This window comes from Mya arenaria, chromosome 4 (assembly GCF_026914265.1).
Source record: "Mya arenaria isolate MELC-2E11 chromosome 4, ASM2691426v1".
NCBI lineage: Eukaryota > Metazoa > Mollusca > Bivalvia > Myida > Myidae > Mya > Mya arenaria.
Window position 1 is genome coordinate 57,872,964 of NC_069125.1, and position 23,657 is coordinate 57,896,620.

The window sequence follows — 23,657 nt, forward strand, 5'->3', positions numbered from 1 at the left end:
AAGTATGACCTCCATTATCATGATATATACCACCAAGTATGGCCCCCATTATCATGTTATATACTTCCAAGTGTGGCCTCTATTATCATGCTATATATTACCAAGTGTGGCCTCCATTTTCATGTTATATATTACCAAGTCTGGCCTCCATTATCATGTAATATACTACCAAGTGTGGCCTCCATCATCATGTTATATATTATCAAGTGTGGCCTCAATTATCATGTTTTATACTACCAAGTGTATCCTCCATTATCATGTTTTATACTACCAAGTGTGGCCTCTATTATCATGTTATATACTACCAAGTGTGGCCTCCATTATCATGCTTTATACTTCCAAGTGTGGCCATTAATATCATGCTTGATAATGCCAAGTGTGGCCTCCATTATCATGTTTTATACAACCAAGTGTGGCTTCCATTATCATGTTTTATACCACCAAGTATGACCTCCATTATCATGATATATACCACCAAGTATGGCCCCCATTATCATGTTATATACTTCCAAGTGTGGCCTCTATTATCATGCTATATATTACCAAGTGTGGCCTCCATTTTCATGTTATATATTACCAAGTCTGGCCTCCATTATCATGTAATATACTACCAAGTGTGGCCTCCATCATCATGTTATATACGATCAAGTGTGGCCTCAATTATCATGTTTTATACTACCAAGTGTGTCCTCCATTATCATGTTTTATACTACCAAGTGTGGCCTATATTACCATGTTATATAGTACCAAGTGTGGCCTCCATTATCATGATATATACTTCCAAGTGTGGCCTCAATTATCATATTATAAAGTACCAAGTGAGGCCTCCATTATCATGCTTTATACTACCAAGTGTGGCATCAAGTATTATGTTATATATTACCAAGTGTGGCCTCCATTATCATGTAATATACTACCAAGTATGACCTCAAGTATTATGTTATATACTACCAAGTGTGGCCTCCATTATCATGTAATATACTACCAAGTGTGGCCTTAATTATCATGTAATATACTACCAAGTGTGGCCTCCATTATCATGTAATATACTACCAAGTGTGGCCTTCATTATTATGTTTTATACTTCCAAGTGTGCCAACATTATCATGATTTAAACTACCAAGTGTGGCCTCTATTATCATGTTATATATTACCAAATGTGGCCTCCATTATCATGATATATACTTCCAAGTGTGGCCTCAATTATCATATTATAAAGTACCAAGTGTGGCCTCCATTATCATGCTTTATACTACCAAGTGTGGCATCAAGTATCATGTTATATATTACCAAGTGTGGCCTCAAGTATCATGTTATATACCACCAAGTGTGGCCTCAAGTATCATGTTTTATACTACCAAGTGTGGCCTCAATTATCATGTTTTATACTGCCAAGTGTGGCCTCAGTTATCATGTTTTATACTACCAAGTGTGGCCTCAATTATCATGTTATATACTACCAAGTGTGGCCTCAATTATCATGTTATATACTACCAAGTGTGGCCTCAAGTATCATGTTATATACTACCAAGTGTGGCCTCAAGTATCATGTTATATACTACCAAGTGTGGCCTCCATTATCATGTAATATACTACCAAGTGTGGCCTCAATTATCATGTTACATACTACCAAGTGTGGCCTCTATTATCATGTAATATACTACCAAGTGTGGCCTTCATTATTATGTTTTATACTTCCAAGTGTGGCCTCCATTATCATGTAATATACTACCAAGTGTGCCCTCCATTATCACGTTTAATACTACCAAGTGTGGCCTCAATTATCATGTTTTATACTACCAAGTGTGGCCTCCATTATCATGCTTTATACTACCAAGTGTGGCCTCAATTATCATGTTTTATACTACGTCTACCAAGTATGGCCTCAATTATCATGTTTTATACCACCAAGTGTGTCCTCCATTATCATGTTTAATACTACCAAGTGTGGCCTCCATTTTCATGTTATATATTACCAAGTCTGGCCCCATTATCATGTAATATACTACCAGGTGTGGCCTCCATTATCATGTTTTATACTACCAAGTGTGCCCCCATTATCATGATTTAAACTACCAAGTGTGCCCTCTATTATCATGATATATATTACCAAGTGTGGCCTCAAGTATCATGTTTTATTCTTCCAAGTGTGGCCTCAATTATCATATTATATACTTCCAAGTGTGGCCTCCATTATCATGTTTTATACGTCCAAGTGTGCCCCCATTATCATGATTTAAACTACCAAGTGTGGCCTCTATTATCATGATATATATTACCAAGTGTTGCCTCAAGTATCAGGTTTTATTCTTCCAAGTGTGGCCTCCATTATCATGTTATATACTTCCAAGTGTGGCTTCCATTATCATGTTTTATAGTACCAAGTGTGGTCTCCATTATCATATAATAAAGTACCAAGTGTGGCCTCAAGTATCATGTTATATACCACCAAGTGTGTCCTCCATTATCATGTTTAATACTACCAAGTGTGGCCTCCATTTTCATGTTATATACTTCCAAGTGTGGCCTCCAGTATCATGTTTTATATTACCAAGTCTGGCCTCCATTATCATGTTTTATACTTCCAAGTGTGGCCTCCATTATCATGTTTTATACTACCATGTGTGGCCTCCATTATCATGTTATATATAACCAAGTGTGGCCTCCATTATCATGTTTTATACTACCAAGTGTGGCCTCCATTATCATGTAATAAACTAACAAGTGTGGCCTCCATTATCATGTTATATACTACCAAGTGTGGCCTCCATTATCATGTTATATACTTCCAAGTGTGTCCTCCATTATCCTGTTTAATACTACAAAGTGTGACCTCCATTATCATGTTATATACTTCCAAGTGTGGCCTCAAGTATCATGTTATATACTACCAAGTGTGGCCTCCATTATCATGTTTTATAGTACCAAGTGTGGCCTCCATTATCATGTTATATAGTACCAAGTGTGGCCTCCATTATCATGTTATATACTTCCAAGTGTGGCCTCAAGTATCATGTTATATACTACCAAGTGTGGCCTCCATTATCATGTTTTATAGTACCATGTGTGGCCTCCATTATCATGTTATATAGTACCAAGTGTGGCCTCCATTATCATGTAATATACTATCAAGTGCGGCCTCCATTATCATGTTATATACTATCAAGTGTGGCCTCAATTATCATGATTTTACTAACAAGTGTGTCCTCCATTATCATGTTTTATACTACCAAGTGTGGCCTCTATTATCATGTTATAGATTACCAAGTGTGGCCTCCATTATCATGTTTTATACTACCAAGTGTGGCCTCCATATCATGTAATATACTACCAAGTGTGGCCTCCATTATCATATTATAAAGTACCAAGTGTGGCCTCAAGTATCATGTTATATACTACCAAGTGTGGCCTTCATTTTCATGTTATATATTACCAAGTGTGGCCTCTATTATCATGTTATATATTACCAAGTGTGGCCTCCATTATCATATTATAAATTACCAAGTGTGGCCTCAAGTATCATGTTATATACTACCAAGTGTGGCCTCCATTATCATGTTATATATTACCAAGTGTGGCCTCAAGTATCATGTTATATATTACCAAGTGTGGCCTCAAGTATCATGTTATATATTACCAAGTGTGGCCTCAAGTATCATGCTTTATACTACCAAGTGTGGCCTCAAGTATCATGCTTTATACTACCAAGTGTGGCCTCCATTATCATGCATTATACTACCAAGTGTGGCCTCAAGTATCATGTTATATATTACCAAGTGTGGCCTCAAGTATCATGGTATATACCACCAAGTGTGCCCTCCATTATCACGTTTAATACTACCAAGTGTGGCCTCAATTATCATGTTTTATACTACCAAGTGTGGCCTCCGTTATCATGCTTTATATTACCAAGTGTGGCCTCAAGTATCATGCTCTACCAAGTGTGGCCTCTATTATCATGTTATATTATAAATATACTACTTAGTGTGACATCTATTTTTATTATTTTGCTAACCACTCGCTTAGAATAGGATATGTTCCGTGTTATACCAACTATAAGATAGTTGTATTGTTATATATCAAAGTCATAGACCAATTTCTAAGTATTTTGTGGGCATTGACAAAGCAGTTCATGTCGTTTAGCAATTGGGAGGAATTTTAAGACCCTGGTCATTTAAGAATCAACTAAAAACCTGTATAACTCGAATAAGGAAATTTTATTTTTCTTAACAATACAGTTACAGTTATGCAGTAAATAAACAAATTACTGACAATTTGTATGTGAATACACTGAATATTAATTTTAAACAAAACTAAAGCAATACTGACTATGGTTTAAAACAAGCCCTATATATTCGTAATAAAAACATAAAACTAAACGTCTATAGATAGCTGATAAAAATCGTTAATAGTACCATAAAAGTAGAACAGTATATATTGCAACATGTCCACATTACAGAACTGTTTCATAGCTAACCATTTCATTCAACAAACACAATGTACAAATAGTCAGATGTAAGAAAAACAAAGACCATTTTAAAATGTTAAAATGAATATGCACCTGTATACAAAATAAAAATAAAACAATTTGGTAAATCCTTTATTAAAAAGTCAAGATTTGCATACATGTATTCTAATTTGTGTCCAACTTGAAACTTGAACCTTTTCGTTACATAGGCCCTAGACTAGTCTAAATGTATTTCAAACTCAATAATTTTCATAAGCATTATGTTAAGGAATCCAACCCACAAACAAGCAAGATCTCTGCTAGCTATTTCAAGCATAACAAGGGATGTTTGTTAAACATTATGCCCCCACCCCCCTGAGCGCCATGTTGTCAGGATTATATGGACAATTGAATGAAATATGCATGGGCTGAAATGATAGCTGATTTGTCATAAGATTATGACCATTCAAAATGTTTTATCCTGTTCAGATGATGACTGATATTTTCAGATGACCATGACCTTTGACCTCAAAATCCAAAGGCGTCATCAACTGGTGACCCAAAACCTAAATGTCAAGTTTGAGGGTCATGGGTGCAGGCATTGTCAGTTTATCACACAGAAAAGCTTTCAGAGTTCAAGGTCAGTGTGACCTTGACCTTTGATGACCCCTTAAATAAAAGGGGTCATCTACAGGTCAGGCCCAACCCCCAAGTCAAGTTTGAGGGCCAAAGGTGCAGGCATTGTCAAGTTATCACTCTAAGAACATTTTCGCATTTAAGGTCACTGTGACCATGACCTTTGACCCTATGATTCCTAATATCAAAAGGTGTCATCTACTGTTCAGGCATTGTTGAGATACCACTGGGAGGTTTGTTTACTTTTTCGCATAAAACGTCACTCTGACCTTGAACTTTATCCAGATGACCCCAAAAATCAATAGGGGTCATCTACTAGTCAGGGCCAACCTTCATGTCAAGTTTGATGACCATTGGTCAAGGAATTGTTAAGTTTGCCTTCAAGGTCACTGTGACCTTGACTTTTGACTTGATGACCCCCAAAATCGAGAGGGGTCCTCGGCCCAACCTCTAAGTCAAGTTTGAGGGCCATTGGTGCAGGCATTGTCTAGTTATCACTAAGACAACCTTCTATCATTAAAGGTCACTTTGACCTTAACCATTGACCCGAAGAACCTTAAAATGAATAGGGGTCATCTACTGGTCAGGCTAAGCCTCCACGTCAAGTTTGAGGGCCATGGGTTCAGGCATTGTCGAGTTATCACTCGGACAACCTTTTATCATTCAAGGTCACTGTGACCTTGACCTTTGACCCGATGATCCCACAAATCAATAGAGGTCATCTACTGGTCAGGCCCAGCCTCCATATGCAGTTTGATGACCATAGGTCTAGGCATTCTTGAGTTATCACTTTGACAAGCTTTAAAATCATTTTACCATTAAAGGTCACTGTGACCTTGACCTTTGACCCCTATAATCAATCGGGGTCATCTACTGGTCATGCCCAACTGACCGACTGACCGACCTACCAACCGACCGACATGTGCAAAGTAATATATACCGGTACCCCTTTTCTTCGAAGGGGGGCATAATAATTAATTTTGATGCCCGCTGTACCAATGTGTGAGTTTGGTATAAATCTGAAAAGTGTATTGCTTGCTGTAATATGTTTTTAAACATAACTGACCAAAAAATGCATTATAAAGTTATTGTAGCTTGTAATTGTGCAATATTGTACAAGCAATATTATGTTACTGTGAAATCAAAGGATATATTGGATACTAACTGGTTTTGTATACACCATGCCACCCTCACTGCTTTATCCTCTCACACGAGAAATATTCACTGTATCAAGTCCCTATATATGAATACTTTTGCATTGTGACTTATCATTGTCCTGAGTAGGCGGCATAAATATAAGACAAATTGTCCTCCGGCTCCAAAAGATTTCAGTACACTGCTTAAATACAAACAAAATCTGGAATGAAAACAACATCAAACAAAACAATTACTGGCATTGCAAAAGTTATACACAATCTTCCAATGGCAAAAAGGGAATTTTTTTCTTAATTTGAATGCAAAATTTTCAAATAAAATTCCTAGAAATGTTGTTGGTCAAATATGGTATCAACAGACAGAATAGGAGAATCTTTTTCCCACAGACATTAAAAAATATAACATCTGCCACAGTTATTCCCAATGTGACTGCTTTTGGTTCAACTTCCCAAAGTAGCCAGAAAAAGCCCTGTTATCGTCTTGGTTACAATAGTTACATTACCTTTACCCGTAGCCTGACTGACTAATAAAATATCACGAACACAATTTAACAAAACAAAAACAATATTTACAACCAAGTAAAGTGACCATAATAATAATATTACAAACTTAAAACTCAACCTCATCAACTTTGAAATATTTTGAATCTAGTCCTCGAAAGCCAATTGATATTTGCCCTTCCTGCGTGATCTTGACTGGGTAGACAACTGTGGACTGAAAGTTGTGCCCCTTAGGCAGGGTGACATGTCCATCGTGCAGACTGATCCGCCAGCCATGCCAGGGACAGCGGACACACAGAAGCTCATCTCCTAGGTCTTCTATCTCTCCAAGATGGAGAGGTCCACCTGGAAAACAACAATAAAATGTTTAAAAAAATTAAAAGTTTAATTGTTTACTTTAAAATTATGAAGACTTTAAGTGGTTGTTTATATGCATAGATCAGTAAATAATGATGTGCTCTCTTACACTTCACTTAAAATACCTGCATGCGGGCATTCCTCTTTGACTGCAAACACAGTGGTTTTATATCGAAAGAGTGCAATGTCATGTTCATTGGTCTTTACAAGAGAGCCAGTTCCCTTTCCATTCTCCAGATCTACTTTGACTCCGCTCTTGCGTGGGGAGGAGGCCGGTGACCCTACCGGGGAAAGTGCAACTTTTGTTGATTTGCATCTCTGTACAGGAATGGACCAGTCATACAAATCTGTAAAATAATAAACCAATAGTTTATTTCATTAAAATGAAACAATTCTGAGCTTTATATACAAAAATCTACAAAAGATATTCAGGCACCTTGTTGAATATAGATTCAAATTCAAGCTTATGTTGGTGCAAACTTAAAAAGGATTTAAAACTAGCAGTGTGCTGCAGAAAAGGGACAATGAGCTACAAAAAAGGGACAGGTGCATTAAGTCATTTTAAGAAAATATTTTGAAAAAAAAATCGTTGTCACCATAAATTGAAATATTGTCGCCACAAATTTTACGGTCCCTAGACTTACCGAAATACGATTATTTACCAAAAGACGGATAAAATTACCGAAAGACGCCTTCTAATGCATTTATTTTATTGTTTTTATATTAATATTATACAAATACATTACCACACCAAATTTTAGAGAAAAATATTAAAATATAATGATGTAATAGGCAGTTGAAATTTCAGTGTTCGAGATCGAATTCCGCGTGCCGACTCACCAACCGAAAGACAGATAAAAGCTTCCAAAATAATCAATTATTCCAATTAATGATGATCTCATAATATTCATATAACTTAAACACACTCATAAAAATGAAAAAGTTCATGAAAATATTTACTTATTGTTCAATTGAATAAAGACAATATGTCAGTGAAATGGTTGTCTCCCTTCGCCAACCGAAAGATGATTTGACGCAGGTAAAAATAACTAATTAGTTGTTGTATTATGAAAATGATTATGAATTTGGATTCAAATAATAGCATTTATAGTCTTATGGAAATGTTACATCAATAAACAGCATTTGAAAGTATTTTGGAATATACTTGAAACATTGCCTTTGAAATAGGTCGAAAATGTTGTTAAAATCATTTTCTTTTAAACTAACTTAGATCTACAGTATAGTTCAGGGCTTTCAAATTTTAATTTTTGTTTATATGAAAATTGAAAAAAGAAGTTTTTAATCAGCAAAGTTCTCATCTTCAGATAAATTAGCTTACTTATGGACAATAATAACCAGACCACACCAAATACACAAAATCAGGCGATGTTTAAAACAACATAATTATCACCCGGTATATGACACCCCACAAAGTAGCGTCACATTTTTTGGGTGACAGTTTGGTATTATTGAAAGCGTGTTAATTTGGGTAAACCCTTTTCTGCTCTGTGACACGTGTTGAGTAAATACCATAATAATTACGCATTAAAGGACCGCATTACGTGTACATTTATAATTGCGGGTGATTTTCACACAAATTGACGGCTTCATTTGAAGATTCATAAATAACAATCGCGAGTAAAAAAGGTAAGTTATTGCTGTAAGTATTAGAGTCCAAATTAATAGAACTTTACACTCTGAAATCATTAATGATGGATGAGTTTCCTTGGTTATATAAGCTGTTGACTGTAGTAGTGATCAATGCATACATTGTTCTAATTGTAGGAATTGGGTTCATGCTAAATGTTCTGAATGGACTGTTAAGCCTTGAACAAATAGTCGAGATCTTATTAAGTGGGGAGGGTGGACTGACTGTTATACCACAGGGGTTGAAGGAAAATGTTTATTTTGTTTTGGAACAATTCAAAGAACTCATCTATTAAAAAGGGATAAAAAAACAAAGGAGCTATTTTGGTGATGATTGTGGGACTTGGGATTCAAAAACTGGGGCTTCACCAAAATCGTATTATATACGAACAGAGACTGGCCACATGAGTTATGTTTTCTTTCGGCAAGGCCAGTTCTGTAGAAAAAAGGAGGTGAAAGGGAAGAAAGTAGAAATACAGCAACAAAAAATGTTCGATTTGGATAAATACGCGTCTTACTCAAAAAGTTTTTATCGGTATGAATGATATTTTAAGCTTCTCTTTGTAATCCATGCACAAAGTTTGCATGTCAGTATGTTCTGAACGTGTTTTAGGGGGGAAAAATCCGTTGTTTTTCAACCTCCCGGTTCTTTTGTAATGGCGAATTTCAGCTTCTGGTCAGTGCATTTTGTTTGAAAATGCCGTAAAGGTCAATCTTACAAGCATAAAATTTATATATTTCTTGTATATGGGAATCTTACCTTATCAGAACAGTAAAAATTATTAGATTATCTCAATTATTTAGGAACTATGCTCTATTGATTAGGTCCGTTTGGAATTGATGATTTTTTGCACATGTTTACCTTATATATATTTATATATTATACTGGTTGACGGTACATTTCCGAACAGGCCACAAATCCCAAACACTGACTAAAACACGCATTTGTTTACCGTGATCGATTATTCGATGATCTAGATCAATACAGAGGCTTGCCTTGGTCACACTTGCGAAGTTTCATCTTGTTTTGTTAAGTATTTTTCTAAAAAAATGCCATTCAATGTTTATACGCTTAAAGATCAAAATGTAGCACATGGGGGGATGACGTCAGAGGGCGCACACGCATCTTTAGGTCTTGTAGTTATGTTGACCTACACTGAAGATATTTATAAATAGAAATCACAGTTTACATTTGAAGCCAATGTTTTGAAAAAACCTCGGAAACAATAAATCACTTTGCAGCTAAGTGTTTATTTAATATAGCATACTGTTTAATTATAAGTGTATGACCATGTATTTTCGCTTTTCAAGTGTTCGGTATTAGTGCCCTTCATAGCATAATTTTAAGGGTGATTTACTGTCCATAAAATGAACGATTTACAACATAAAATTTATGAGATCGTGAATCGGTACTTTGACAGCTGTTTTCACATGGACCAAAGATGTTTCATACGAAAGTTTTTACTACAACATAAACTCTCCAAGATAATTGTAAATAACATCAAAAAGTGTTCGGATTTGTGACTAGTACTAATTTTCTTTCATGAAAAATTGTGGAATATTTTTTTAAATGACATGTATTCACTATCCAGGGATGATAATAGAGCCAAGTTGCCAATCCTGAAAATTTCTGCATGGGGCCCCGATGGGTCCAGGGCAAAGCCCTGGTGGGGGATAAGGGGGGGCGAAGCCCCCCGAAGCTTTCCATATTTCAGGGATTCTAATACCCTTTTTTGCCTTAGTGTTCATGGAGTACACCTTTCGGTTTGGTAGATATAATTATGTTCAACACGAGACATCCACAATCAGAACAATTATCAGGAATCTTAGCAGTGAAGTTTAACACCTTTGTCTTTAAACAAAGTTAAATTTACTTTTTTTACCTGAAGTCACAGGCATAAGACATGTACCTGACATTTTGGTTCAGTTGTCCACTTCCCATAAAACTCAACTGGCTATGATCAAATGCCTGTGTATGAACAGTCTACACTGTGGGATGTTTGATTTATAATAGTGAACAACATATCGATTATCATGCTTGCAAATGTTTATTGTAAAAGTGTTAATTATTCAATTTTAAGTATCATATAAAGAGTATTTATTCCATTTTCTGCACATTTGATGAGAATGTATTGTTATTAATTATTATATATATTATTCCAAGTAATATCCAAGCGGGACTTAAATGCTTTGGCAGCGTAGCCGTTGTGGACATGGTGGACTTTGACGTATTCTGGTCCCTAAGCCAGATTTTTTCCCCTCATGGTGTTACATGAGTCCAGTAGCACAAAAACTTGATTGTCCCATGGCAGTTCAAGTCTCTCAAATAGGCTTTCAAATTCTATGAAAATTGATTCAGAATCAGCCCTAGTGATTTTTAAGGAGGCCAAATGTCTCAACACTATTTCTTTCTCTATAGCAGAAAAATAGCTGCAACAGTTGTGTTTGTTGACTTGTCTTAGTTGAAACAAAACGAGATCCATTAACCCCCACATGTTCATCATGGAAATGGCTAGCCACTCCGTAAGTCATCTTGTATGATGCTGTACACCTTTGAAGTTTTTATTCGCTTTTGTATCTTTGGCAAGTGTCTTAAGTAAGGCACACTACTGTGGTGCCAGGGAGCATGTTCAGCCATAAATCCAAGTATCATGGCCTCTGGATTGAATTGTCAGTCATTGACAGGAACAACTGGATGCACTGGCTGTGGTGTCTGTTCATCCCTGACTTTTGTAACCATCAACATACCTGGAAATACAAATTACAACTATAGAATTTAAATCTCACTCAAACTGGGTCCTCAAGACGTTTTGTTGAACTGTCTCAATAGAAAATAAAATGACTGCCTCTACGTAATATGTATTACTACTACAAAATATGTATTCATTTTTTTTTAAATTTGAACCAAACCAATTTTCATTTGAACCTCCCATTATGGTCAACAGCCTCTTCTTATTGAGAACAATGCTTCAAACATTATGAGAATAATAAAGAAACGGTTTACAGCGTAAACTTCAATCAGCCAAATAAAATTTGTAAAATAAAAATCGATTATTATGACACAATCCGAATCGGGATGTCCGAAATAATGCTACATGCGCAAAATTCATTATCAGTTTTATCACTTTCTATTAACTTAAAAAGAAACGTTTCGTGAATTTCTCTTGAAAATAAATGGCAAATATACCTTTAAAATCGACGAATCGATGTTTTTAGAAGTTGGTGGTGGTCGTTTTTTTCCAATTTTCCAATACCCGTTTATTCGTCTTCGTCGTCTGTCATATCCGGGTACGACCATCCGGATACTGTCTTCTAGTCCCATCGGTAATTTCCGTAATCACCGGATGCTATCTTAACCAATCATATAGCTCGATTGCCAAGACGTAAATAGGTTCGTTAATTTCCGGCTTTACACTTCCGGAAAACTCACCTTTCGTACCCATATTGTTCGAACTGAGCTCGATTCGCTCCTGTACCCCTCCCCCCTTGAAAATAACTCAACGGATTTACATTAATCTCAAAATCGATCCGTGAGGCCATAAATCCGGAATTCCGGATTAATCCGGAATTTTATCATCCCTGACTATCTTGACCGAAATAAATAAATAATAAAATTTAAAAAAAAAATATGAAATAAGTATTATTACTGTATCCAGGCAATGTGACGAGCACCTGTGGGTAAGTCTAGGGACCCTAAATATTATAAGAATATTACACAACAACTCAGTGTAGTCATTCTAAAAAGCCATCCAGGCTTTTTTTAATGATGGTTAGCCTGGCTAACCATCATTAAAAAAAAGCCTGGACGGCATTTTAGAATGACTACAACTCCGGGCAACTGCGTTTTGGTATAAATCACATGAAACATTAACAACAGTATTGTACTGTACCCTTTAAGTGAATCTTTTCTACAGGAAGATACACTAAGTTCTCCATTTTTAGGCATTCTTTAAGTTTTGCCCTACGGCAAAACAAAATTATTTTTCCCGCTATGTTTGTTTACATTTTCGACTTCCTGTTGTGGTAAAAAGCATGTGGTGTGAAAGTGGCAAAGGTCATACGAAAGGAAATAATATTATACTTGGTAGGGCATTGTGTACACACCGGTCTCAAAAATAGACAGTAAGACCGGTGTGTACACAATGCTTGGTAGGGCGTCACCAATGTCAGGTACGCAGTGATCTTCCCTAAGAAGTACCGTCAAGATTTTGTCGGAATACACATCTTTTTAAAATATACAGTATTAGATATTTACAAATAAGGAATTATTTTCTTTGCCAATACCAATTATTCGACCACCGTATAAATCCGCTGCTTAATATGATTCTTTTGTTAGCTTTTTAGGTCAGTTTTAGATGCCTCATGTTGCAGGTTCAATAGATTTTTGAAATATGTAGATCTACATCAAGATAAAATATTATTAGAAAAATGTCCAGTTCAACTTACTCTTTATCAGTTTTAGCTGCATTTAGTAAATGGTAGGTTTTAACTAAGGTAAAGTATGTGTCATTACTAAATATAACATATATATCTGGTGTATGTAAACAAATGTCAATGAAGCCAAGAATTGATATAAAAGATACAAATATAAGTTTAAGCAGTCTTGGTGACTTTAGTTGCATACTTTAACGAGAGAGCCAACTATCCCAAAATATTCTCGTAAGGCCAAATTTAAAAGGCGGACACTGCAACATTAATATTGTTTTGTCATGTTATCAAACATGTCCGAATCATTATTCCCATACACATACTTACCAAATTTGTTGATGATTGGACTGAGGCTTCTATAGTTATTGATCAGACAAGGTAACATTTTGGATACTTCTATAATTGAAGGGCAATCTCGAGTGACTCAAGCGATATGACTGGTAATCCGATTCGATCACATTCTCACCAAGTTTGGTGATGATTTGACAAGACCAATTTTAGGTATGTTTTTTTTTAAACAATTGAAAGGCAATTTAACATTAGAGAGATGTGACTGTTTATCGAACTTGTCAAAAATATTATTCACATTATGTTTGGTGATGTTTGGACAAAGAGTTCTAATATTATTGATTATTGATTAGATAGCAAACTGGACGTCGTCCGCCCACTCGCCCGCCCGTTAGCCCGCCCGGAAACCGCAGGTAAAACAATATTACGTCCCGTTCTATAAAACGGTCTAATAATTGACCAAATACTCTATACTGTGCATACACTTTATAGTATAAGCTATACTTTTTTTTAAATGCCTTTAAAGAGTATACTTGTGTATTTAAACGAGCACAGCCAGCGAGGAAAATAGCAAAAGGTTAAAGTACAAGAGAAAAACACTAACTAAGCAGGTGTGATTCCCAAAGATTTAAACCTGATATGGGGGCCTCGACCGCCCTCAAACAAAACTAAAATATATTTGTGATTTTTACATTCTCTAAGGTCAAGGTCACATTGACTTATCATAGTATGTTTTGGTGAAATCTAGACGTATAGTTTCCACAAATTTGACAAAAAGGTTTACGTCGAGGATTTTTACCGGCGCCCAAATCTTTGAGCGTTTGATGCAATACTTTAAACCCTCCGTTGGATTTTCACATGGTCAGCTTGGTACAAACTGATTTCTTGTAACACCTCCCTCAAATATGTGACTTTTTTCTGTAACGATATAGTCACGTGTTTCTCACTAGTCGAAGTCGACTGTGAGCTTGTTGCACACACTAATGTATACGTGTACTGTATACCGATTAAGTGCAGAACAATTTTCTTAATGTATTACATAATTCAGGCGAGCGATATGTGAGCAAAAAGGCCGCCACATAGTTTGCATAAAACTCGATATATTGTTTTTCATTACGTATGTCTATGTCCGCATTTTCATCCACATAACACCTTAGCGTTACTGCCATTCAATTGTGATTTATTTTTTGGTACATTTCACCTGGTTCAATTATTGCATTTTGTCGGCATGCAATATATGCCACCATGTAAATGCAGCTACAGAGCTATTCTTTGAAATAAATGTGTAAAACTTTTTTAGCAGTAGTTTACTACACTGTGAACAAAATATGTGTATATGAGGAATGATGTCATGGCCCACCAATCAATGAGTAGGAATATATTTAGACAATTGTCACATGGTTTAAGATTTCAAAACATTCATGTATTTATAACTACGTGGCAAGCAAAGCATATCGCCTTGTATAGATAGCTTAAACCTGCTAAACAGCTGTGAAGACCAGCGTATCGTTATATAACAAGATGTCGGATAAAGCCAAAGATGCGGACAAAGAATATATGGACAAATATGACGACTACAACATAGAGCAGGACAAGTACGTGGGGTCGAGTCACAGCGGCAAGGGCCGCTCGAAGAAGGAGGCCTCACAAAACCATCACGAGGACCCCAGCGGACACACGCGAAAAAATGTCACTAAGCTTATGAACAACGCTGCCAATCAGAAAAAGTAGGTTGACGTACATTCATTCACCTGTTCACGTGCATGTTGTTGTTTTTTGCAATATACTGTTACTTGAAAGTTTAATTTGAAATTCGCATGATTATATATTAAATATACTTTATATGCATTTGTTTCCACTGGTACAGCATCCTTGGAAATTTAGTAATTCGGTAAATTATGTCATAAAATCGTCCACACCTGGAGAAGTCAAAGGAATTTCACGCAGAAAGAGTTGTTTTAATTACGAGTTTTGATGTGGCAAATTATAAAAAAAAAAAATATTTTGTTTAAATTATACCTGGTTCACGCCTAATTACGCGGTGGTGGGCACAGTACGGAGAAATAAAAGGCCCCAAATATTCGTGTAAACTGTGAATAAAGTTCTTTTTTCTCTGATGATAAAACATCAAAAGTTCAAATTAGGGCTGTTATATAACAATGATTTTCACATGACACAATCATAGTAATATTCTATTTTGCCGATCAGCGTAAGTAGTAGCGCTATTGAACATTTAATTTACCATACGAGTGTCAGTTGTTGTGTACAGTGGGGTGTTTTCTTGTTATTTGTAAGTAAAAAAAAAACGGAATTTGAACATATTAAAAACTATGTTTCCAATCGAATCCCTTTAATTCGAGCACCACTGTATGGTCGACTGCTGTCTCAAGTTTACTATATCATTTCCGTTTATGTCCATAGCCGTTAGCACCGTACCCTAGGCCTATCTGGCTCTGGCTCACCGGGGCAACTCTGCATGTACCGTGATGATATGGCAGAATTATTTTGTGCTGGGCTACTAGTCGATTTATGTGTTTGAACGAACTAGTGAATCAGTCGGGCTACTAGTCGATTTCGGTGTTTTAACGAACTAGTGAATCAGTCGGGCTACTAGTCGATTTCGGTGTTTTAACGAACTAGTGAATCAGTCATCTGTGTATGAGCCAGTTATTCATATCAGTCCTATCTTATCTTGCATCCTACGGGACTCGCATAGTTCGTAACCATGGGTCCTTGGCAAATATTGAATTTACCATTGTATAATTTTAAGCACATATCACTTATAAAACAATGCACCCTACTACTGCACATGTCAAGAATAATGGGTACCCGGGAATATAAAGAGTATATGTACGACTCGAGGGGCTCAGTAAAAGGAATCAGTGGTGAACCTACTTACGTTTGATGAACAATGACATAGTTTATCTATATATCAAAATTATTTACATGTATAATTCATATTGGTGTACAGCAGAGACATTGAGCAAACATATGTATTAGCTGTAAACAATTAGTTTCTATGTCTTATCGTTTACAACTTGTATGTATATGTACTTTACCAGTGTGGATTTGATTTCGGCATTGACGTCTTAACGGCGCAAAAAATCAAAATCGAATATTAGAAAACATTTTTGTTTTACTTCAGGTAAATGCGGATGACTTCCACGAGTGAGATGACTGCCTGGACATTGGACTATTCTATATTGGATCTGTGATAAGGCCTTCCTCAGGACATTGCCTTTAAAATGTGAGGACGACCAGGGACATTGGGCGGCCAGTTTACTGACCGCTCCAGGCGTAGGGAATATTGTACTGAATCGAAATCGACTTATACATCTGAAAGTGCTACTTATTTAAAAGTGTGTTCACTTAGGTTAACATTCTGCTTACTTATTTACACCAACTATTGACTTAACCACGTTTTATTTGTTTGTACGTTTCGAGTCCCTGTGATCATTCACGTTTTCAGTTTTGTGGTGGTGTTACATTGAAGATGCTCATAACTTATTTTGCACATTGTTTACTGTTTGTTATTCTTGTGTATCGGACAGAATATGCAATAAACATGTCCAATTAGTTGTTCTAGAGTTATACGAGACATGTATAGATAACGCCGCGCAATAGTTTTATCTCGCATTAATATGTCTTTATGCTTCTGAGCTTGCATCAAATGGAGTGATCCGACATTCATTGTTTGAATTAAAGTGACAACCTTGCTGTTTTGCCACCATCGCATGTGTTAAAAGGAAAAAACATGATGTAAGTTGTCATGGCCTAGTGTCAGTGTCGTCGACGACAGGCAAACACTTTGATAGTATAACCTTGGCTATAATTCATTCAAAGAATGTACATGGAAATCAGTACACCTGTTATTAGTGACAGTAGGCTTATCAAGTTATTATGTAAGACTAATAAACTCTGGTTTTAATAATTGTCAAGTTATTCCTTTAGAGTCACTGAGAAAAACGGACGAGCGTTGGCATCCGATCGCCGCTCTCCTCTTGTTATGCCCATGTATGTGGGCTTATAAAAAAACTGACAGTCCGCTTGTCACTGTCCAGGCTGTAGCTTTAATTACTTGGCACATGTGTTCAGTACATAGAGACGATGTGTCGCGGCAAGACCCATGTCCCTATCTCTAAGGTCAAGGTCACATTGATTTATCATTGAATGCTGCTTATATGTGTATACAGTATAACTGGTCATGTGCGGTCTGTTTCTTTGTCATGCACAGACGGATATAAATTGGCTAACGTGTTCAGTATATAAGGCGTTGACTCGCATGCAAGACCCACGACCCTACCTCAAAGTTCAAGGTCACATTTACAGGTTTCATTCTGGACGCATAAACAGCAAACTTGGTCGTGTCCGGCTTGTAATGATCAATGGGATTTTAAAATTACTTTACATGAAGGTGAAACCAACAACTCCACTTGAAAATTCAAGTTCAATCATTGTGAAATACCGCATATGCACATAGAGTATCCGCGCACGGACTGGACCTTAATAATGCACGGATGAATTTTAAAAATGATTTGCACATGTGTTCAGAACAAGGGCGATGTGAGCCTCAACGTTCCGATGCATACTTAAGAGTTTAATCTTTATGGAATGTTCCATATAGGCATATTGAATTAGTTGTGTCCGGGCTGTAACTTTTTCATGCACGAAGATATCTCAAGGTTACTTCGCACATGTATTCGGTACATAAAGACGGCGTTGCGACTGCCCATGTCCCTACCTCTTATTGCACCACTCCTCCAAACTTGACAACCATAATGGGGGCCGGCAAATGCTTATTTTTATAGCTCTTCCTGAATGTAGCGTGTAATCCATTGGATTGAATGGCACTTCGGGGTCATTCGTCACTTACTGTGATAGCTATAGTTTGATTTTCCATATTTGTGTAACAGTATACTATGAGCTCGTTTGTTTTTCGAAGATTTTTTTCCAGATATGGGCATTACCTTAGTTTCGGTGTCCTCGTTCATACGCGTAAATCTTACAATGGTCAGAAATATTCACATTTTAGACATGTGACGAGTGGCAATCAATGGTCAGACTTGAAATATTCACATTTTAGGCATTTGACGAGTGACAATCAATGGTCAGACTCGAAATATTCACATTTAAGACATGTGACTAATGATAATCAACGGTCACACTCGAAATGTTCACATTTTAGACATGTGTCGAGTGCCAATCAATGGTCAGACTTGAAATATTCACATTTTATGCATTTGACGAGTGACAATCAATGGTCAGACTCGAAATATTCACATTTTAGGCATGTGACGAGTGACAATGGGCAGAAACATTCACATTTTAGCCGTATGACGAGTGACAATCAATGGTCAGAAATATTCACATTTTAGACATGTGACTAGTGCCAATCAATGGTCACACTCGAAATATTCACTTTTTAGACATGTGGCTAGTGACAATCAATGGTCACACTCGAACTATTCACTTTTTAGACATGTGACGAGCGACAATCAATGGTCACACTCGAAATATTCACTTTTTAGACATGTGACGAGCGACAATCAATGGTCACACTCGAAATATTCACTTTTTAGACATGTGACGAGCGACAATCAATGGTCACACTCAAAACATTTGCATTTTAGACATGTGACTAGTAACATTCAATGATCACACTCGAAATATTCACATTTTAGACATGTGACTAGTGACCATCAATGATCACACTCAAAATGTTCACACTTTAGACATGTGACAAGTGACAATCAATGGTCACACTCGAAATATTCACATTTTATGCATGTGACCAGTGACCATCAATGATCACACTCGAAATGTTCACATTTTAGACATGTGACGAGTGACAATCATTGACCAGATTCAAATTGTTCCATGTTACAAGATATGTAAGGTGTATCAAGGCCATTAACTCTGAATTTAATGAGTGTCGAATGATGCATCTTTCTCCAGTGAGAGAAAAAAACAGACGAGAGCTGGCACTCACTAGCGTTGTACTTGCTTTTTTTACTTGCAATTTGACTGGCATTAGTCTCCTGACATCTCACGGCAAATTCTTGAATCATGACAGGGAGAAGGTTCGCCAGCTTCAAACACAAAACCTTCCCTGTCAGGATTCTTGCGATTCAGCATAAACAAGACTGCAAACTGAACGCACGCGCAACGTATGCTACTAAACATTCCTCCTATCAGGATCGAGAAAAAAAAAATTTCCTCGTTTCCAGAAATTATATGGTACCATTTCACACCTGGATAGTATAATAATGGCGATACGCAGCGGAACTATTCGGAGCGTGCTCGTAACCATGTGAAACGAGCACGAGCGTAATTAGAAATAATTGTATTATAGCACTCTTTGACGCTATTTCCCCGAAATAGCTATGAATGCGTAACAGCCTCGTTTAACCTATGCCCTAAACTCTATATATACTTGCGTTTTATGCGCAATTTATGATCATGATCTGATCTGAGCTTTATGTGACTTCAATGGTTATGATTCTACAAGAGAAAATAGTTACATTAACCCTCGGAATGTTTCGAATTAGACATGCTAGGTAATGTCCAATCATGTTGAAACTATGCCGTATCAACGCTTAAAATAATGTTTCTATATATAGGTCCTTGTAATTCATTCCCGTATTCATCGCGTGTTTTTTACCCCGCGAATTGTTCTTACAAATGAACAAGCACTAGCCAAATATCAAGTTTTTTCAAAGTAATTAATTTCTTCCAAACTTAGCAACCACGACTTTCAGCTGTCTTAATTTGAAAGCATAGTCGTTCCCATAGACGGCCTGCTTTCAACTCTTCGATACATGTTCTATAACGACTATGATTTTCGTTATGGTCCTCATTACTTTTCGGTCAGCTCTTTTAAACTGTGGCCTCTACTGAAGGAAATTTCGATTTTTCATCCGATTTTATTCACTTGATTGCCTACAATTGTAGTTATTTTTTGTTTTGGTACAGTAAATAAATATATATTATTTTATTTGATAATTGAACAACAAACTATTATTTAGCTGCCAGCAGGATAGCAGCATGATACAAAATACAGCGATACGTCGTATATCAGTGTAACATTTTAGTTATGCAATTAGTATTGACGATGCTTGTCAAGTGTGAACTAAACATTAGCAAGAGCAGTTGCCTATATAAATGAATCTAATACACTTTGGCATCGTAAATTTATTTTCATGATTTAACAAACTTTTAGAACAACAGATACATATTCATTTTGATTTCTTTACAATACTTAATTTTGAATAATACTGAGCTACTTCAAACAACAATTATACGATTAAGTTTTGATCTCTGGAATGCAAGAAAAATATAAAAAAAAAAAACATTGAAATAAACATTATAGCAAAATAAAATAGCTATATATAATGCCATTTTCTATAAATGTATATGTGTAAATACACTTGTGTAAGGTAACTGTTGTATGCACATCTCACTTCCGAAGTATGTTTACGGCATTTGTTTCCGTTAAATGTGAAAATGGCACAATCCAAGCACCAGCGACATGTGTCTTTAAGTTTATTTTAAAACTTTAAGAGTTTCTCGATGGGGATCAGGTGCTCCCTCGGAGCTTCCACGTTGGCCGGCGCCGGGGCCTCGATCTGGAGTACGCCGTCCTTGGAGAGTGTGGACGTCAAGGCGATCGGGTCTACCTTGTCAGGGAGCGTGTATTCCCGCGTGAACTCGCGGTATACCTTCCGGCCGGGGGACTCCTCGGTGTGCTTGGCGTGCACGCACAGACGCCTGTCCATGGTTTTAATACTGATCTCTTCCGGTTTAAACTGACTACAATCGAAGCGAAGGTTGAGCTTCTTGTTACCAATGGGATCGGTGATAAAGGGCCGCTCGACCTGGAGCTTGGTGGATCCGGTGTCAAGCTTGAACAGGTCGCGCTTGATCTTCTCTAGCTCCCGGTCAAAGCGGCTGCGGGACTCGGACAGCTCCAAAGAGCGCCAGTCGTCATCAAACTCTTTAATCCAATCATCAAACATGTCCCTCTGGCGGTCGAAAAACCCGAAATCACGCTTAAACAGTGGCACTACTTTCCAAGACATTTTAACAACAGTCTTTGAGGTAAAATCACAACAGCTCGTTTATGTTCGTAAATTAATCTACTGGAAATATCGGAATTGCCTGCCTTTTATTTGGATCGTCGACTTGCAAGTGACTACTCACTTGTGAATGTTATGCGTTCTTCCTATAAACATTTCCGGATTTCCACAGGGATGCGATTTCTGCTAAAGAAATCAATGCGTCAGAAGGAAGCCTTCGGCTAATATTGTTACAGACGCAATATCGAATTGATGTACAGTAATGGGAAAAGAAATACATTCCTTCATAAAAGTTCCACTTCAACACGGAATAATATTTCCATCACTTACCATTCATCAAGGCGATGTGCATGATAGCACCTCTTCTGGTCAAGGACACACGAATATACCATAGGTTCGAGACTTGATTTCGTGTCCGCTCTGTGTGCCCTGAATTTTTATTGAGATACACATGTATATTTATGAAACTGAAGTCCCACTTCAACCTTTTAAGACGATGAGCAGAACCCATTGTTGAAACCTTTTCGGGCCAGTCAATGTGCTGTATAGCACATATTGAGGAAGTGTAATGCAATTTGTATCACATGTTCAAATCATTAAGGAGATATGCAGAACATCGCTATCTTACGGTCAACAAGACAATATCAGGCCAACGGTTTGAGATTGCATCAAGTTTGTGAATAATCCACAGCTCCTACACCCATTTAAGGACTGGTTGAAAGTTGCTCACATGGTCGTTATATCCAGCAATAAGCAACAAGGCGAAGTGGCAGATTCAATGTTGTACATATGACAGCCAAGAGTAAAGGTCAAAATAGTGGTGATTGAGCCTTCATTTTGTTACCACGTGTCATACGCCGTTGATGATAATATATACGTATGTCAATCATTCTACTCAACAAGAGGACGTGTAAGAACAGACGTGCTGGAGCCATCGTTGCTGTCATAGTCTTGGCCAATGAGATGGCTTTCGAACTGCATGAACACTCCATACACATATCTAGTTGAGCCTTTGGAGGATGGATAGTTAATACGGTGAATCTGTGAGTCTGTAGCGAGTTTCATACACTCTAAACAATTATGCGACACATGCCCTGCTTATCAAGATAACATCCAAAACCCGAGTATATTGGAAATGGAAATGGTCAAGGTCAAACATGATCATGTGACTATGCCCAAGATTCGAACCTTGCATTTCGTATAGCTTCCTGGTTTTGCTACACCCCTAACAGGATATTGAAAACCTTGAAGCGCTCTACCCTCTAGCTAGAACTGTGCCCCTGTGGTTTGGGTGTGACAATACCTGGTTGGTACCAGTTTGTGAAGGCAGGTGGAATGTTCATTATTGCATTATTCCTCTTTACAGTACATCTCTCTTTCGTTGATCATAATTAAGTGATTAAATCGTCAATCAAGTGAGGCCGTAATAGCAACAACATCATTAATTATGGTTTGGATTTCTGTAAAATTATATCGATGAAGCAATTCATATTGACTAATGACCTTTTTTCAAACGCATCCTACTTTGTATGTAAATTTAACAGGGCGAGACGTGTTTTTTTATCCTTGTTAATTGATCTGAAATAAAGCACAGGTATATTTGGCCCATTCGGAGCTCCTCGGCCATTTTTTCAAAAACAACCTCGGATGTATATGGACGGTTTACATACTTAAAAAGTGGTACGTTTAAGTCCGCTGCAAATAGATCGCGTAGTAATCTTATTTAGTAGTTAAAATTTATGACTTAACTCTTGGGAATCGTAATTATGTTTGCAATAATACACTTCACTGGCAATCAATTTAAACTGAGAGCAATGAATACAACTCTTAAACACTACATTTAATTAATGCTTTTATTCAAAAAAATACGGACTACTTCAACAGATATACCGGCATACATCCGAGGTTGTTTTTGAAAAAAATGGCCGAGGAGTTCCGAATGTATTTGGCCATCAATACCATTTTAATGCATTTACAACATGAATAACTACTGAAGAGGTCAACGACAGTTGGCGTGCTTGAACATCGCTTACCGTATCGCAGGTAATAACCTCGAGAGGACAAGAACATATGGAACATTCCGCTACAGGTCTTGTACAAGGTAAATGTAAAACATCACCGCCC

The 23,657-nt window shown here is 36.9% G+C and overlaps 2 protein-coding genes and 1 long non-coding RNA gene across 4 annotated transcripts; 1 reads left to right on the forward strand and 2 right to left on the reverse strand.

The window, feature by feature from the left end:
• Positions 1-4,202: 4,202 nt before the first annotated feature.
• On the reverse strand, positions 4,203-12,754 carry LOC128229709 (uncharacterized). Of its 2 annotated transcripts, XM_052941514.1 has the most exons (4): positions 12,633-12,754; positions 7,221-7,442; positions 6,860-7,083; positions 4,203-6,440 (listed from the first exon to the last, which is right to left on the reverse strand). In XM_052941514.1, exons 1-4 carry the CDS (start codon positions 12,676-12,678, stop codon positions 6,321-6,323), a joined length of 612 nt encoding a protein of 203 aa, XP_052797474.1. In that variant the 5' UTR covers positions 12,679-12,754; the 3' UTR covers positions 4,203-6,320. The 2 variants fall into 2 exon arrangements, with proteins under 2 accessions (XP_052797474.1, XP_052797475.1); XM_052941515.1 differs by having other exon boundaries at positions 4,203-7,083.
• Positions 12,755-14,861: 2,107 nt separating this feature from the next.
• LOC128231980 (uncharacterized) lies at positions 14,862-17,034 on the forward strand. The gene is made up of 2 exons (XR_008260468.1): positions 14,862-15,185; positions 16,604-17,034. It is a non-coding gene; the product is annotated as an uncharacterized LOC128231980 (long non-coding RNA).
• Positions 17,035-20,634: 3,600 nt separating this feature from the next.
• Positions 20,635-21,656, reverse strand: LOC128230157 (heat shock protein beta-6-like). The gene has a single exon (XM_052942201.1). The coding sequence runs from the start codon at positions 21,534-21,536 to the stop codon at positions 21,006-21,008; it is 531 nt and encodes a 176-aa protein (XP_052798161.1). The 5' UTR covers positions 21,537-21,656; the 3' UTR covers positions 20,635-21,005.
• Between the last annotated feature and the right edge of the window lie 2,001 nt (positions 21,657-23,657).